Genomic DNA, 16543 nt, shown 5'->3' with positions numbered 1-16543 from the left:
ATCTTGATGTTTCTCTTCTGTGGTGTTGAGTTGCTTCCCTGCTCTTCTGTAGGTAATGTTGAAGTTCCTCTGAAAGAATTTAGCCCTTGTGAGCAGAATAGAATGCAATTGTGCTAAAGATCTTGAAAGGTGTTCAGTGAAGCACTCTGAGGTCCTACGTTTTGCTGCAGAGTGTGTAGGCACATGGTGGGAGTGTCATCTGCTGGAACAGATTAAATTATTAGAAAAGCAAATTGGCTAGAAAGAACAACTGCCCCTATAGAATTAAGACTGTACAATTTATTCACACTGCTGTATGTTAGATGGTGGTCTGATACATAGGTTTGTCTTGTGACATTTTTCCATGTGAGAGGCATTGATTCCTCTTGCTGTTCAGTGACTGTGCTTGTGTGATCTAGGCCAGTGATGATGATATTTGTACAGAATGATTTTACCTACAGGAGTCTGAATGTGAGGAGGGATTTTCAGACTGATTTTTTTTTTTTTCCATTATGTGGAAATTTGACATGCTAATAATAGTCTTGCTGGCTCATTTGATAGTTTGTGTGGTTCCATCTTGTCTACAGGTAGCTTTATTCTTTAGGTGGTACATATCCCTGAATTAAGGTGCTGAATGCTTTTTATCTAATGGCGCACGTTTCCAATAAAATCTTTTTGGTTGTCTAGTGAAATTGTGTGATACTGATGGTTTCTTAGTACTTGGTTTTGGAAAACCCTCCTGACTTTTCTTTTTATATTCTGTCTTTGGTGACAATGCAACAGATGCTCCACCTCCGACGTGGGAACAACTGGAGAATGGACTAGTTGCTGTGAGGACTGTGGTTCATGGCTTAGTTGATTATATCCAGAATCACAGCAAGAAAGGAACAGATCAGCAACAGGTAAAAGCTAAATCATTTAGGAAATCCTTAGCCCTAAATTTTACTGACTGTATCCAATAGTAGAGGTTTACTAATGTAATTTGGAGAGATTTGGTTTAATGAGGAGCTGATTAAAAATACTACTGCTGTGTCATATTTATCAAAAAAGAAACAAACAAGAAAGGAAAAAGACCCAAACCCAAAACAACACAACCCCCTTCCAATACCTGTTGCATTAATTTGCCAGCTCACTAGAAGGAAAAGAAAAGAGTCTGATCCCGCTGCAAGCTTAGGGAAATGAATGAACAACCCTCCTGACTGGAGGGTGGGGAAGAGAAGCTGGGGTGCCTAGCACTGTGATCTGTAGGAATTTTCTTGGGTTTGTTTTAATATGACACATTGTTTTGGAAAAGAAATGTTGTTGCCAAATATATATATTGGCTTATCTCACAACTATCTTCTCACATGTTCCTTTGATCTCATTTTGGTATATATAGCTAAGTTGATATAAATGCTAGCTGCTGGTGAAAGACAGCTGCCTATCACACATTCCCACTCCCTCCCTTGCTTTGGCACTTGTCCTCTTGGAGAGCTGGTTTGGGGAGCTGAACTAGTAGAAAGATTATCTCTGGGAGAAAAAAAAAAAAAAAGAGGTTAAAATCAGAGTGAATTTTTCCTGCTGTTCTACCTTTTTGCGTTCACTGGGATGCCTAATGAGCACTGTTACCAGCAAAAGGAAAAGCAGTAGGAATACACAAGTGGAAATCGGGGTGGGAAAAACAGTGAGGATTTTTGTTCTGGTGAGACCATCACCTAGACCTGGTACATGCTGTGCCACTTGGAAGGGAACCCAAAGCCCCCCAAGTGGGGAAGGGGACATCTGCTGAGTATTGGGCAGAGTTTTGCTGGCTGGCAGCAGTGGCCAGCAGAGGGCTGTGCAGCTTATATATGCCCTGCCTAAATTCTTTTTTCACTACAGTAGATGGCAAGAAAAAGAATCAGTTTGCAAATGGCTTTTTATGGATTTACATCTTCTGTCTGAGCTTCTCAGAAAGCAAGAGTTTACTTTTACAGACCTTTCCCTTGTTGGGAACTCTGATAGGGTTTTTCTGCCTCTGATTTAATTCTGCCATAAAAACTGCGAGAACTTAAATGTCTTTGAGGCTACCTCTGGCCTTCTGTCAAAATTTGTTTAGAGAGATTGGTAAATGGGCATACATGCAGACAGCAAGATTGCAGTAAGTCATTTCTTGGGAAACTTAAAAATACAGAAGACAACCCATACCCTGCTGATCTGTGTAGGAGTAAGATTGCATCCTCAAGTATTGACAGAAATAATTACCATAAATAGTTAAGCGTTTTTTAGTCCAAAGGGGGTAAAAGGGAACTTGATGAAATATAACTCATAGAGATCAAAGGGATACTCAAGTGCCATTTTGAGCTAACAGAAAGCAACGGAAAACTAACTGACTAAATTTTATTTATTTTCAGTCAGCCACAAAGCTTGATGAATATTTGGCAATTTCTGATTAAGCATGGAGGGTTTTTTCAGCCTATATCAGATTTGTCCACTTAACTGTTTCCTGAAATATACAGCTGTGTTCCAGTCAAGCTCCAGTAAGGAATTTGAATAAAAATTTTTTAAAAACCTGATAGTGACTTAGTTGTCAAAATATCTGCTCTTGAATCTATTAGTTCTGTTGAAGAACCAAACACAAATACTGCTCCAGTCATTTATTTCACATTAGGTACTTCTGGAACGTTTAAATTGAAGGAATTATCAACAGGCAGACATCAGGCCTTTAATAAGAGGATATGTTCAGCTGTCTGTTAAGTGCACTTATATTCAAGTATCTCACGTGGTTTCTTTAACCTTGTCAGCCTCCTCAGCACAGCAAGTACAAGACATACATGTGCCGGGACATGAAACAGCGAGGAGGGTGCCCCCGAGGGGCTAGCTGCACCTTTGCACATTCACAGGAGGAGCTAGAAAAGTAAGTGTACCTCTTACAATAGAAATCAGTCCAATCTTTGTTTCATCTTATTCATAAAAGTTATTTATCATATCTAGGAATGGGGAGAGGAGGCATAACTTGTCTGTTACATTAGCAAGAAATAATATGAAAAACTTGTAACAGTTATCTCTTAGGTTTTGGAACTGTTTATTCTTAAATATAGGATATTTTTTTTGCTTTGTTCAGCATTAATGCAGCTCTGAGAGTTTAATGTTTACACAAGTGTTACTTGATACTTTGGAGGTGGGCTGTTTTTCTTATTTCTTAAGTGTGACTAAACATGCTGTTTGACTGTATCCATTATGGTTGTTTATTTGTGTGTGTTTCTCATCTTGCCTTTATATTCAGGTGTGAGAGGTAGGTTGCTGGCAGTTTTCCACATGTAGGAGTTCTCTTGTTCTTCTGAGCTGCTAGGGCTATCCAGAGAGCTAAAAATGAGTGTTACGAGTTTTCTTTCTGCAACAGTATTCTTTGAAACTCATTGACAGACTGCACATGCAGTAACCTAAAATCAGTTAAAGCTATTGTTGAAGAGTTACAAAATGGTGGTCATGTGAAGTCTGCAGTAAATAAGTTACATTCATTACAGATTTAGAGGCAGCACCTGATTATCCAAGAGCAAGCTGCTGCTGTTCTGAAGGTGGTTTTACTTTTTTTGAATGTAAAATGGATTATTTAAGAGTCAAGAAATAAATACAATGCATTTTATGTAGTATATATAACTTGTTACTTGGGTTTTTGGGCTAAAATAATTCGCTTTTTTTAAACAGAAGAAAACTCCAAAGATTTGGAAATAGTATGCGATCTCTTTCTTAATCTAAAACTTGAAGCATTAATATGGCAGTTCATTGGCTGTATAGTCAGCATGCAGTACATAAGCAAAACAGGAAGGGAAAAAGAGCAGAGGGCGTGGTGTTAGAATGACAAAGGCAGTTATTCAAATGAACAGAGAATAGGACTTTGATACTTATGTTCTGAAGTAGTAGTTCAGGTTTTTCCCCTTTTGTCATGGTGTTAAGAAAATGGAGATTGGTAGTGCTGGTTTGGATGGTTAACAGTGATGGTGAGTCAGTATTGGTGCCTCTGAACTAGTTGTATGTATCAAGAAGGACTGTTCATCAGCTTTGCAGGTGGAAGAGGACTATGTCATCCAGACAGGCTTGTATGCTTTAGTAGTAATGTTGTTGTGGGGTGAAGTGAATGCTTGTTCTGTTTCAGGTTGCAGCAGTTTCTGTAGGTGGTTGGGGAACTTCGAGTTCTGATTCTTTCTTGTACCTTTTATCTTTGCTTAATTCCTTTGAGTAGATATTGCATTAGTGTTCCTCCTTTTAAAAATGTGTAGTGTGAATAATATGCATCGCTGTTGCTATGTAGTTCCTGTATCTCTATATATAGCTTTAAGTTTGCAGGAAGGTTGTGGGGAAGTGCGTGGTAATGCCTCAAATAGCATATAATTTAGACTTGGTTAAACAGCAGCTAATTTCCCTCTTGGCAAGGGACAAAGACCCAGTGTGCAAAGGCAAGTATTAAACTTTTTTAGATTATTTTTGTCCTGCATGTGTGGAGACTGCAACAAAGATTCATAAAGTTGTTCAGAAAAATCCAGAGGGCAACACTGTGCAACTTCTATTTTCTCAAAGTATTTTATAGTGGAGGGTGCTAGATAAACTCTTCCTGTCACCTTTGATTGAATGGGTGTCTATACACATGTGCCTGTCTCTCTTGAGTGTACTGTTGTGTTCTAGATCAATGGGCAGGGGTGGCCAGTCCTCCTCATCTTGCAGGTTGTGTGCAAGCCTTCAGAGAGTCAGGAGCCATCAGATACTGCACCTCTAAGGGAGCTGATGGGAGGCAGATGTCCAGAAGTAATTGGCAGGGAGAACATGGCAGTGGTTTCCCAATGTCTTGCTGCTGCTTTGCAAGGAGAAGTTGGTTTGGGTATTGAGCGGAATGCCAAAGCCATAAGTTCAGCCTGGGGAGATCACTTCTGCTTGCCTCCATGTGTCCAGCTGACTTGCACGGCTGAGATGAGATGCCAGAATGACTTCTGAGCAGCATATGTTTTGAAAGCTGTAGTCTGTCCCTACTCAGGTGCTTCTACTGTGGCAGTAGCCTTGTTTGTTTGCTCCCTTTTAATGCATTCTGAATGATGCCCACTGTCAACACTATGTAGCTTGAATTTATAGCTTGGTTATGTGGGTAAAGGTTTATCCAGCCAGGAAATGGAGGTGTTGATGGAGAGTTAGGAAGGTGGCTAGAAGACAATCAATGAACTCTTATAGGTGAACAGCTCAAATCTATGTACCAAGATCACACTTTGTTGACTCTATACTCAGTCATGTCTGAAAAACAAAACAACCGCAACAACAAAAAAATGCTTTTTGCCTCTGTTGCATTGCTCTTAATGCTGTGCACGTGGGCAAATTTATCTGAAGATTGAGTAATAGAGTATAACTGCCCCCTTTTTTATTTTCTACAATAATGTGTGTACCTTCCTAGTCTGTGTTACTATTTCACTTTCCTTGTTAGATATGATATGAAAGTGGTAGCTTCAACCCTGTAGAAAACTTCTTGCATAGGAAATGGCCTCTTGTTGCGTAATATAAACAGTGGGAATGCTCAGGCCTACAAATATGCCCTCCCACTTGCATTCTAGTATCTAAGCTAATGGCAGGATGTTTAGTGGAGGACCTTCAACTCTGGAATTTGCTCTTTTCATTGGTCCAGTACTGTCAGCCTGCTGATTTTTGTGGAACGTTAGTTAAAAGGCTCATGTTTGTTCAGACTTACCAGAAGCAGTTAGATTTTTGGAATTACAGTGTGTTCATAGAGTTTTTATCTCTGCAATCACTTACACCATTTACATTGTTCGAAAAATTAAGCTGCGTATTGGTATAGTAACATAAATCTTAAACTGTGCTTTAAAGATATCACATGCAATAAAGGCTTGACTTGGCTTATTGTTGGACAAATGGTGCAAAAGGGAATCTGTTCATCTTTTGTCACTTTAATTTTCTGCTATTAGTTTCTTCTCTGAATAAAATAGACTTGAATAGTCTGTGATTCTTATTCTGAAGCGTCTGTTACTATAGGTAGTATTTTATTTGATATTTGGTTTTGGTTTTCTTCTGCACAGTTGAAATGCACGTATGTTAAACTTGCTGTGTGAAGTTCAGCTGTGAATTCTTGGTGTGCTTGTCATTAAAAATCCATCCTTGTTCTTCTGATTGAAACTGCTATTAACAGTTCAAATAGCAGTGAAGTTGGTCTAACAGATAGTAGTAATAAATTTCTCAAGCCCTTAGGAAACTTGATTTCAGACTTGAAGCTTTTGGTAGCATTTGTGTTTGAAAAATCTTGAAAACGCAACTTTTTTTTTTGTTTGTTTCAATTTTTGATGTGTGGTTTCTTTTTCTGAAGATTCCGTAAAATGAACAAGCGTCTGGTTCCTAGAAGACCCCTGAGTGCCTCCCTGGGCCAGCTAAATGAGGTGGGCCTGCCTTCAGGAGCTATCCTCTCAGAGGAAGGGGGAGTGGACTTGCCCAGTAGGAAAACTTCTGCTCTGCCAAATGGAATTGTGTCAACAGGCAGCACGGTGACGCAACTTATTTCTCGAGGGACTGACTCCAGTTACGAAACTGCTCTGAAGCCAGGGAAGATGGACCATCTGAGTAGCAGTGCCCCTGGATCCCCTCCTGACTTGTACGGGTCTTCCTAACTATTGTTCAAAGCGTTGTGTGCGTAAATGTGCAGTAGAACCAAAGTAAACCCATTCTCTAGAAAAGAAACAGAACAGTTTTTTGGGCGTTGGCTGTTTTGTGGGCGGGGGGTTTGTTTTGGTTTGGTTTTTTTAAAGTAATTAAATAGTAGAGTAGAAGACTAAAGCTAAAACTCTAAACTGCTTTACTTCCCTGTTTGCTTATATTTTAATTGGAAAAGGTGATGTAAGCCTTCAGAAGGTGGAATATAGACAAAGAGCAGTGTTTTAAAGTACAGTGTGCTGTATCGGGCCTTAATGAGCAGTGCCATCTTTCTACTTTTTAGGCTGGAGTCTGTCCCCAAGAGTTCTATTTCTGCATTACCAGTGAACCCTCATCCTGTGCCTGCTCGGGCACCAACAGATCTGCCTTCAGTGTCTGTCACCAAGCAGTTGCAAATGGTACCACGAGGGTCTCAGTTGTATAATACTCAGCAAGCAGATATGTTTTATCAGGATCCTAGAGGAGCTGCCCCACCATTTGAGCCAGCACCCTACCAACAAGGTGAGTTTGAGACCAAGATCTCTATCTTTCAGCTTTATACTGATTTTATTCTTTCTTCCCATTCTGGTGTTTACTTAAGCCCTTAAGGTGGAGTTTTCTTGCATATCACATGGACTGTAGGCACTAATGTGGTGATAGCATAAAAAAATGGAAATTGGCAGGCTTTTTCTGTCTTGATTGAGGACTGTAATGTAAGTGAAAACAGAGGTTTGTATCCATCCAGTGTAGCAAATCCTTCTTTCTTCAGTTCTTCCCAACTGGGCTAGATCAGGGATCTGGTAAACCTTAAATCAATTTGACTTGGGGAAAATGGAAGCAAAGCCTAACCAGCAGAGGGGTGTAGGCTTGAGGGGTGAAATTACCGAGGGGGAGGGCATTTTTGAGAAAGTTGCAGAGCATTTTTAGGGGAATTAAAAAAAGCTTCCATTTGATCATTGTGTGCAAATGAAGATCTGAGTTGTCCATAAAATTTGATGCACACGCTGATGATGATGTGCACATATTCATGCATATTTTTAAATCATCCGGAGATCCTGGATGGATTGCTAAAATCTTCAGGTAACTAGGAGGTGTGGTCTTAGTCTTTGGTCATTCACAGTACTGAAATTTCCTTCTACTGTTCAAGAGGTGGAACAAATCTTTAGATAACTTTAAATTCTAATTGATCCAAGTTTCTTTACACAGGCAGTGGCTCTGACATGTTGGGACAAATTGAATTTTAGTTGCGTGGATAAAGATGTACAGGCTAATCTTCAGTTTACTTTTTAGGCCTTGTGTAGCTAAAAGCCTTCATACCAACCTGCAGAGACAATCTAGTGAACTATTTCTATTTGGTAGGCTAGCAGGATTACTGTGGTACCTGTGGTGGGCTCAGTCTCATCACTTCTTCTCCAGCTACTGTGACCTTTACACCTTGCTGGTATCTTCTTTAGATAATTAAACTGAGTAAATAAATAATAAATAAATAAACTAATAATAATTAAAGTTGATAATAAAACTTGATAATTAAACTTGAGCTTTGGATCAACTTTTGCTTTTCCTAGGTTTTCTGTGGTTTATTTTTGAGTAGAAATACCAATTAGACAGTGGGTGCAAACAATAAATGTGAATTAATTTATACCATTCATGATACTTGTACACCGGAGTATTTTAAAAAATCTGGTTTTGTGGACAGTTGTGATAATCACTTTCTGTATCTTGTTTGTGTCTTCCTCTTGCCTTATTTCAGGAGTTTACTATCCCACTCAATCCATGTCTCGCTTTGTTCGACCTCCTCCATCAGCTCCTGAACCTGGTCCGCCTTATTTAGACCATTACCCACCCTACCTTCAGGATCGTGTGGTGAGCCCACAGTACACGCAGCCGCAGCAGTATCCTCCTATGGGACAACCCATATACCCACCGCACTATGACAGCCGTCGTGTATATCCCCCTGTCCAGCCATATCAGCGAGAGGAGATTGTCCGAGGAAGCCCTGTACCCATTGATATTCCACAAGCAGCTGTACCTTCCTACGTACCTGAATCCAGAGACAGATACCAGCAAACAGAGGGTTATTGCCCAGTGGCTCCACATCTCAGTCAGATCAGACCTTCGTGCCACAGGGTATGGTTTTTATTTTGTGTTTTTGTAGTTGTTTGAGAGAGAGAAAATATAAACTACTTGAAGTTGCGGATTTTTGCAGCAAGGTGATGGGGTTTGTGAGGAATTAGAAGTTTGAACTTTAAGAAGGGGTACATTTGACGAAGCTCGTCAAAAACTGGAAGGTAGCTTACTTGCTTGTCAACACTGCGGTTATAATGAAGTTAATATGTAAAGGAGTGGATGCTACTTAGTGCTTGAAGTAGAAAAGCGTTGTAACTAACTTTGGAAGTTTTATATGGCCTTGACTTCTCCAATGAAGGTTAGGCTGGAGAGGGCCACTCTCTTTCTAGGGCAGATTAAATACAGTGTGTGCAAATGGTTGTGTGCACATTCTTGTACTGCCCATCTATGACTGACCATCTCTGTGCCTAAATAAGTAAATATGCAAACATACATCCTTGATAAAGGAACTAAAAATTCTGCTCTTCCACGTTTTCTCTGCTTTGATTGCTAACTGGAGGGTCTTCCTAGTAGAAGTGTACAAACTGGTTTTGGTAAATCACCAGCTGGAATTGAGTCCTGTAGAATAGTTGGACTTACATAGCTGTCATTCAGATTAAAGGCTCTGAATCTTGCTGAGTCCAGGAAGCATTCTTAATGTAGCTTATAGATTTATCAGTTTTGAGTATGACACATTTGTGGTATGTTTAATTCTATTATAAAATGAATAATAAATGCAAACTAACTGTGACTAGGTTATGGTCTGTAGAGTTCTACCACTTCCCCCCATATGACTGAAATGGGGACTTGCGATGATGGAATATGTTCCAATGGAAACTCTGCCAAGTTGGAACACAGAGTCTTGTTGAGTTAAAAGATTAGTAGTTTTAAAGTTAGGAACACTGTGTTAGTTGAGGATCTAAGCAGTTTTAGGCAAATAACATTCCTTGCCTTTGGGGTGTCTTGAGCTAACACTCTGGCCAGTGTAGGAACATGCATGTCCTATATTAAACATGAAAGTTAACAGGCAGACTTTAGCAAAGTGATCACTACTTACTATTGTAATGATACTGTCTAGTCGCTGTATTTTCCTTTTCTTGCAGTATATGGCTGTCATATTTTGTAATGTATTTCTGTCTTCATTTCAGCCGCATCCCAGTCTGGATGAACTTCACCGACGACGAAAAGAGATCATGGCCCAGCTAGAAGAAAGGAAGGTGATTTCTCCACCTCCCTTTGCACCGTCACCAACCTTGCCTCATCCTTTTCATTCAGAGGAGGTAAGCATATTTTGACAAAAATGTGACTTACTAGCATGTTTAGAAAAGACTTTGGAGTTTGTATGTGCTGATACATGAGGACAACAAGAAAATTAAAACAGTACAGTGTTGGCAGGTGTTGGGGGTGTTAGATTTTGTGCTCCAGGTGGGAAGCCCTTAATTGCAGTCTCCAATCTCTTGATTGGCTGTTAATTCCCTGATCTACCACTGATCCTAAGCTATCTGCTTTTGATGCAACCACAATAATTAGTTTTGCACCATTATTAATTGAAGTAGTCAGTCTTCACAATTACTGGACTTTGCTTCATTTGGTCCTGACATGTTTAGAATTATGTAACAGCCTGTTAGAGGCTTATTTTTTTTTAACCAAGGTCAAAATATCACTTTCATCTGGGCCAAGTGAAGAATCAGCATTGGGAGTGTAGCCAGGTGATCAGAATTTCACGCATTTTGTGCTTGCTGTGGTCCAATTCCAAATGGGGCTGTATCTGATGAAAAACACCACCAGAATTATTTTTTTAAGTTCACTGCTGTTGAACTAAGTAGTGATGGCTGTGAAGCTGCTTCTTCACTTCACTTACAGAACCAGATTTTTGTGTTTGTACAGTACTTGGATGAAGACCTGAAGGTAGCTGGGAAATACAAAGGAAATGACTATAGCCAGTATTCTCCCTGGTCCTGTGACACCATCGGCTCCTACATTGGAACCAAAGATGCAAAACCCAAAGATGTTGTGGCAGCAAGGAGTGTGGAGATGGCGGTATGTAGGGATTAGGGGAACACAGAAGAGAAGTTGATGCTTCTGTGGGTTGGGAAGGACTCATCTATTTGCTTTCCAGGATGATGGTAGCGCTTGTATTTAAGCGCAAAAGTGCATTACAGCCAAAGAATGCATTTACAAGTGTGCAGAGTGCTTTGTTTTCAAAGTTATGAACAGTCCTACATCTGTGTAGCTATTTTAAAATTCTGGATATAGATGCAGGCTAACCATTCTGCTCTAAAGCAATGGATAATGAGAGATTTTGCCATGATTCTTTACACTTACTTGAAATCCAAAAATGACTCTATACTCATAGCTTGTCAGTTAAACATATCCATCTGTTGCTTCCTGTAGTTCTTCCTGTCAGAGGGAGATGCTGTAACTTAACTTTGTGCTAATAATTCCTTTTAAGGTGATTGTGATTGCTGTTAACAACGTTATTAGTTTTTACTTGAAGGACTCTGTGATTTGTGACCACAAGAATACCCAAAACTTGTATGAAGTTTTTGAGAGAAGCATAGTCATAATACTAAGCTGATTCTTCTTGAGGGCAATTTCTAACTCTATGCTGTGCTTAATTCAGTCCTTCACTGAAGCCGTGGGTGTCTGGCTGTGATCTTACTTTGTGCTACTGCATTTTTTGCTAGGTCAGTTTTGCAAAAAGAAGGGGCTGCTAGGGTGTCATTATTGGGAGTCATGGATGTAGAAGAAAAGAAATAGGATTCTGAAATAGTGTCACTATTCTGTTTCTTCCTAAGTTTTAAGCATCACTCAACAGCACGAAGTATGCTGGTAGCCCATGCAGGTAGGAAGAAATTCAAGTCTTCAAGAGAAAGGACTGTTTAGTCTGAGGGACTATTTTAGGGATGTATTTGTTTTTCTCCTTCACCTCCCAGCTGCAAAAGTGTTCTGTCATCTTTTGTTTATATATTGTCACTGCCATGGTGACCTTTCTTTGGCCAGTAAGGGGAGGGGGAAGAAATTTCTATCCTGAATTTATTATTCTGTGAACAGGTGCTCACCTGTTGCAACCCCTTAAATAAATCATAAGATTTTTCTCTCCAGCTTCTCCTTTTTGCCCACAAGCAGGTTCCCCTGTTTCCCCTCTGCCTCATTGGAATTAAATTCATCTAGTTTCTGTCCACTGAATTGCTTTCCTGTAAGACCTCAAAGGCACTGTGTGAAATGGGAGCAAAAAGGAGGCTTTCTCCCAGAAAAAGCAGAGCAAGATAAGGCATTTAATCTGCAGCTTTGGGTTTTTCACATGTCCTTTTCCTCTGTCCTATGCAGTGTGTTTGCCTTGAGTCACAATACTGTCACATTTGAACTGGGAAGGTACTGAGATTACTCAGAATCAGCTTATTGCTGTCTGAGTGGCAGTGTTCAGGAATCAACAAACAGTTCTTGTCTCTCATTCCTGCTGCTAGAAGACTGTGCAAACAAATTGGAACTCAATTAAGAGAGGTAATAGGGATCTAGAGAAGCAGCCTCCTTCGTTGCTAAACAAAGCATTCTTCTGCCCCAGAGCTGATTTTCAGATAAGCAAATAGGATCTCTGCTGCTCTTCACTTTCTGTCTCCTTGCAGGAAGAAACTCAGACCTTAAGCACAGATGGCAAGTGAATTAATTCTTCCTTTTTTATTGTTCATAAAATTCCTTTTTTCAAAGATAGGAACAGTATCATCTGAGAGTACATAATGCTGCATTTTATGCGGACGGCATTGCAACTTCACTACGTTATTTCTCCCCACTCAGCAAATGGAAATAAATTAAAATTGGTACTAGCATCCTACAGACCCGATATTAAAATGTCATTATTTTTTTCAGAATTCCAAAGTAGATGCTGTCTAATGCCTCTTCCAATTCCAGCATGTTGTATGTCTTGAGTTTAGCTTCCAACTCAGTTGTAACTGCCATTTTCACCCCTTTATTTCTGCCTGTCTTGGTTTAACCCCAGCCAGCAGCTAAGCACCACACAGCTGCTCGCTCACTCCCCCTGCCCCAGTGGGATGGGGGAGAGAATCGGAAGAGTAAGAGTGAGACACGCTCCTGGGTTGAGATAAGAACAGTTTAATAATTGAAATAAAGTAAAATAGTAGTAGTAATAATAACAATATAATAATAACAGTAATAATAATATACGAAGCAAGTGATGCACAATGCAATTGCTCACCACCCGCCGACCGATACCCAGACAGTTCCCGAGCAGCGATCGCTGGTCCCTAGCCAACTCCCCTCAGTTTATATACTGAGCATGACATCATATGGTATGGAATAGCCCTTTGGTCAGTTTGGATCAGCTATTCTGGCTGTGCCCCCTCCCAGTTTCTTGTGCACCTGGCAGAGCATGGGAAGCTGCAAACTCCTTGACTAGCATGAGCAGGACTCAGCAACAACTAAAACATCAGTGTGTTATCAACATTCTTCTCATCCTAAATCCAAAACACAGCACTATACCAGCTACTAGGAAGAAAACTAACTCTATCCCATCTGAAACCAGGGCACTGCCTTAGCTATATTATCTTGTCTGTTTCTAGCAATCATTATCCTCACTGAAGGCTTGCAGAGTTTTATTCATTTTGGACCATACTGAAGTTTTTAGCCTTTAGCCAGTCCTCTTTGTGTAGTAGCCTCACTTTGTTCTTTTTGCTGTACACAGCACTGTGCTACAGTTTTATTTCTTTAGTCTTAACTTGATTTTTGGCAATTCTTAACCGTGTCATGTTTTCTGGCAGCCAACAGATAGCATTCCCACTTAACTAAGTGCTGTTTCTTTTTTTTTTTTTTTTTTTTAATTGAGTCTGTTACTGTTTTGTGTTTATCTGGATGTGGTGGGGTAATAATAATAATAACCCCCATTATTTGGGGGGGTGTTTTGTTTCTTTTGCATTGAGGATGCTTTTTTTTTTTTAAATTTATTTTTATTCATGGAAACAACCCATTGACTTGTGTTTTTAAATTACTCACTCCAGGTGATTTCTCCCATAACTGGCCTAACTTTATCTCAGGAAAAGCTTTGTTAAAAATCCTTATGATAATCTGTTGTTTCTTCTTCTAAGTTAGTTAAGTCAAATTGACTTATGTTGCTAAATTGAGCTTGTTTTCTGGGCATATCTTTTCCTTTGTGACTGCTTGGCGAAGCTCTTTGAGTAGAGAGGGAATATTTTTTATCTGTTCATTTGCTGACCCATTAAGGTTTTTGAGTCTGAAGCTGAGCTAGAAACCAGGATGTTCCAATCAGTACTACCACTTAATGAAAAATGTGCCTGAAAAGATGTACTAGACATGTCCAAGTAAGTGCTGTACTGAATAATTCCCATTTTGAGTCTCTGCAGGCTGTTAGATGATATGGTTTTGACACTAGGCTTCAGAGAATTTTCTTTTGGACTTTGGAAGGAATATGTATTCCTCAGAGATGCCCATTGAGCTCCTCTTCGACTTTATTCTGGAGGGTTTTTTTTTTCCTGGTCCCATTAGACTTTCTCTGTCTTAAATGCCTTTTGCTGCTGCTCCCTTCTCTTGGATTTGTTCATGATTAATTGTGCAACTACTTCACAGTGGTGGTAGTAATGGTCATCTTAAGTTAGACCATTAAGAGATGTCACTCTAACAGTGGGGTTATAAACTGAAGAATAGGAAGACTAGTTGAAGGATGAAGGGAATAGAGAATACAAGAGAGACTTACTATACTGGTACCAGCTTGTTGTAAAAGGAATGTGGTTTTGTTCATTTCTGAATAAGTTTTTTACTGCCTTTTCCATATGTTGTCTAGAATGTAGATAGTAAAGCCATGCGTGACCAGCGATTAGACATGCAGCGAAGAGCAGCAGAGACTGGTGATGATGACCTCATTCCATTTGGAGACCGACCAACTGTGTCGAGATTTGGGGCTATCTCTCGTACTTCCAAAGCGATGTACCAGAATTCTGGTCCCATGCAGGCCATGGCAGTTCAGGGAGCTACCACCAAATCAATCATTTCAGGTATGATGTGTGCTCTTGGATTTTGCTGGCTGTTGCTATTTTCCTTAGTGCTACATTGTAGTGCAAGTTGAAGACATCCCCTGTAAACTTGTGTCTTGCCTTAGAAATATAGATGAGATGTATGTTATGGCACTAAAAATAACTCTAGGTAGGGCTATGCGGAGAAGCGTGAAGAAAAAGGGTGCCACTACTTCCTGTTCCACGGACAGGTTTGTGCACGTGTAGTGTATGTGTTGGTGATTTATTGGTGTTTGAAAAAGTTATTTTGTTCTGCTGGTCCCTCTGAGATGAGGCTTCTTTTAAATCTGTTGTAGTAGACTCCAGAAACTTACTGCTTTCTCAAATATATAATGCTAAACCATCATAATGAAGTACTGTACCACACTCCTACTTTATTGATAGTTGCTGCTGCAAGCTTAATGCAGCAGTTTTGTATACTATTAGGCAAAGCAAATAAAGTAGGAATGGTTTCTTTTCTACCCATCTATTTTCTAATTGCATGTATAGTGTGGCTGTATGTCTTAATCCAAAAGATGGTCTCTTTCTTGAGGTGCACTGAATAATCTTAAGACAAGATTTAATTATATATCCCCAAACTTCCTTCTAGATTTTTTCAGGAGTTAACTGCTGGAAACAAAACAAAAAGTCATTCACTTAATTCAAGCAGTAACTTTCTAGACTTTATCACAGATAGAACTTTGGCTTCCCTGAAAGCTTAATCTTCCAAACCAGTGTTAACTAGTTATCTCAGAATTATCAATCAACTCTTGAGTCTTTTAAGAACCTAAGTAATAAAAATAATTGCTATCATAGTGGCTGTGAGTTTGGTTTTGTGTCCTTGCCCCCCTGCATGTTTGAAGTCCTTCACAAACTCATAGACACTGGAAGGCTGTAGCAAGTATTATTCCACGTGCAGGAAGAGTCATGCATTATGCATGTGAGACTGGTCACACGTAGTATTTTTGTGTTCATTTCAGCAGAAGAAATGTTAGACTTCCTCAGTCTTAGAGGGCTGCCCTTCCTGGTTATTCTCCAATTTCTGTCCAGTTCTGTGGGTTGGCTAAACTACTTAAAGGATAGTTTTGTAGTAGTGCAACGTGGTTTTCTTTCTGTTCACTGGCAGACTACAATCCTTACGGAACTCATGGTGGCTGGGGAGGCTCTCCATATTCTCCTCATCAAAATATACCTTCTCAGGGACGTTTCAACGACAGGTAGGACTATTTTATTTTTTCTTTGCCTTTTTCTAAATTTTCTTTATTTCTTTCAGCTGAGTAAAGCTTTTTTTTTTTAAATCTCCTTATTTTTTTGCTTTTCTGATCCCAAAGGGAGAGACTGTCCATGTCAGATGTGGCTGGTCATGGGAAACAGTTGCCCTCAGCGGAGCGAGAGCAGCAGCTGCGCATGGAGCTGCAGCAAGTAGACCATCAGATTAGCCAGCAGACACAAATGCGAGGACTAGAGGTTGGTACCAACACTTGGAAGAGTGGTGAGGGGTGGTATGGAGAGAGATGAAGCTAGTAAAGTTGCTTTTCATGTGTTGATGATCTTTCTCTGACTGTAATGATATTCAGTAACAATACTTAATTCTGTGATGCCAGGCATCAAGACTGTGGTACAAGTGTAAACCTCTCTGCTTAGCAGCAGAAACTTCCTGCACTTCACGTACAAATCAACACCATACTTGAATCTGCACTCTGTGCTCATTCATGTTTGCTTTCACTCTCTCTCACTTGCTCCCCCTCTCTGTTCATCTGTTAACTCAGAGGCAAACTTGTGGTGTAGGTACCTGTTCCTCT

At 39.9% G+C, this 16543-nt stretch overlaps 1 protein-coding gene across 5 annotated transcripts in view; it reads left to right on the top strand.

Moving 5' to 3' along the window:
* Positions 1-16543, top strand: part of RC3H1 (ring finger and CCCH-type domains 1) — a 62289-nt gene that overhangs the window by 20947 nt on the left and 24799 nt on the right. For 4 of the 5 annotated variants that reach the window (XM_075711000.1, XM_009491518.2, XM_075710999.1 and 1 more), the window contains exons 8-17: positions 763-881; positions 2742-2854; positions 6296-6577; positions 6920-7137; positions 8366-8742; positions 9870-10001; positions 10609-10761; positions 14534-14744; positions 15868-15958; positions 16073-16208. In XM_075711000.1, the coding sequence (XP_075567115.1) occupies positions 763-881; positions 2742-2854; positions 6296-6577; positions 6920-7137; positions 8366-8742; positions 9870-10001; positions 10609-10761; positions 14534-14744; positions 15868-15958; positions 16073-16208 (1832 nt within the window). Of the gene's footprint in view, positions 1-762; positions 882-2741; positions 2855-6295; positions 6578-6919; positions 7138-8365; positions 8743-9869; positions 10002-10590; positions 10762-14533; positions 14745-15867; positions 15959-16072; positions 16209-16543 lie in introns of all 5 variants that reach the window. The other variant, XM_075710997.1, reaches the window with a different exon arrangement.

Source organism: Pelecanus crispus, chromosome 5 (genome assembly GCF_030463565.1).
Source record: "Pelecanus crispus isolate bPelCri1 chromosome 5, bPelCri1.pri, whole genome shotgun sequence".
NCBI lineage: Eukaryota > Metazoa > Chordata > Aves > Pelecaniformes > Pelecanidae > Pelecanus > Pelecanus crispus.
The sequence above is the reverse complement of the archived record's forward strand: the minus strand, read 5'-3'. Positions and strand labels throughout refer to the sequence as shown.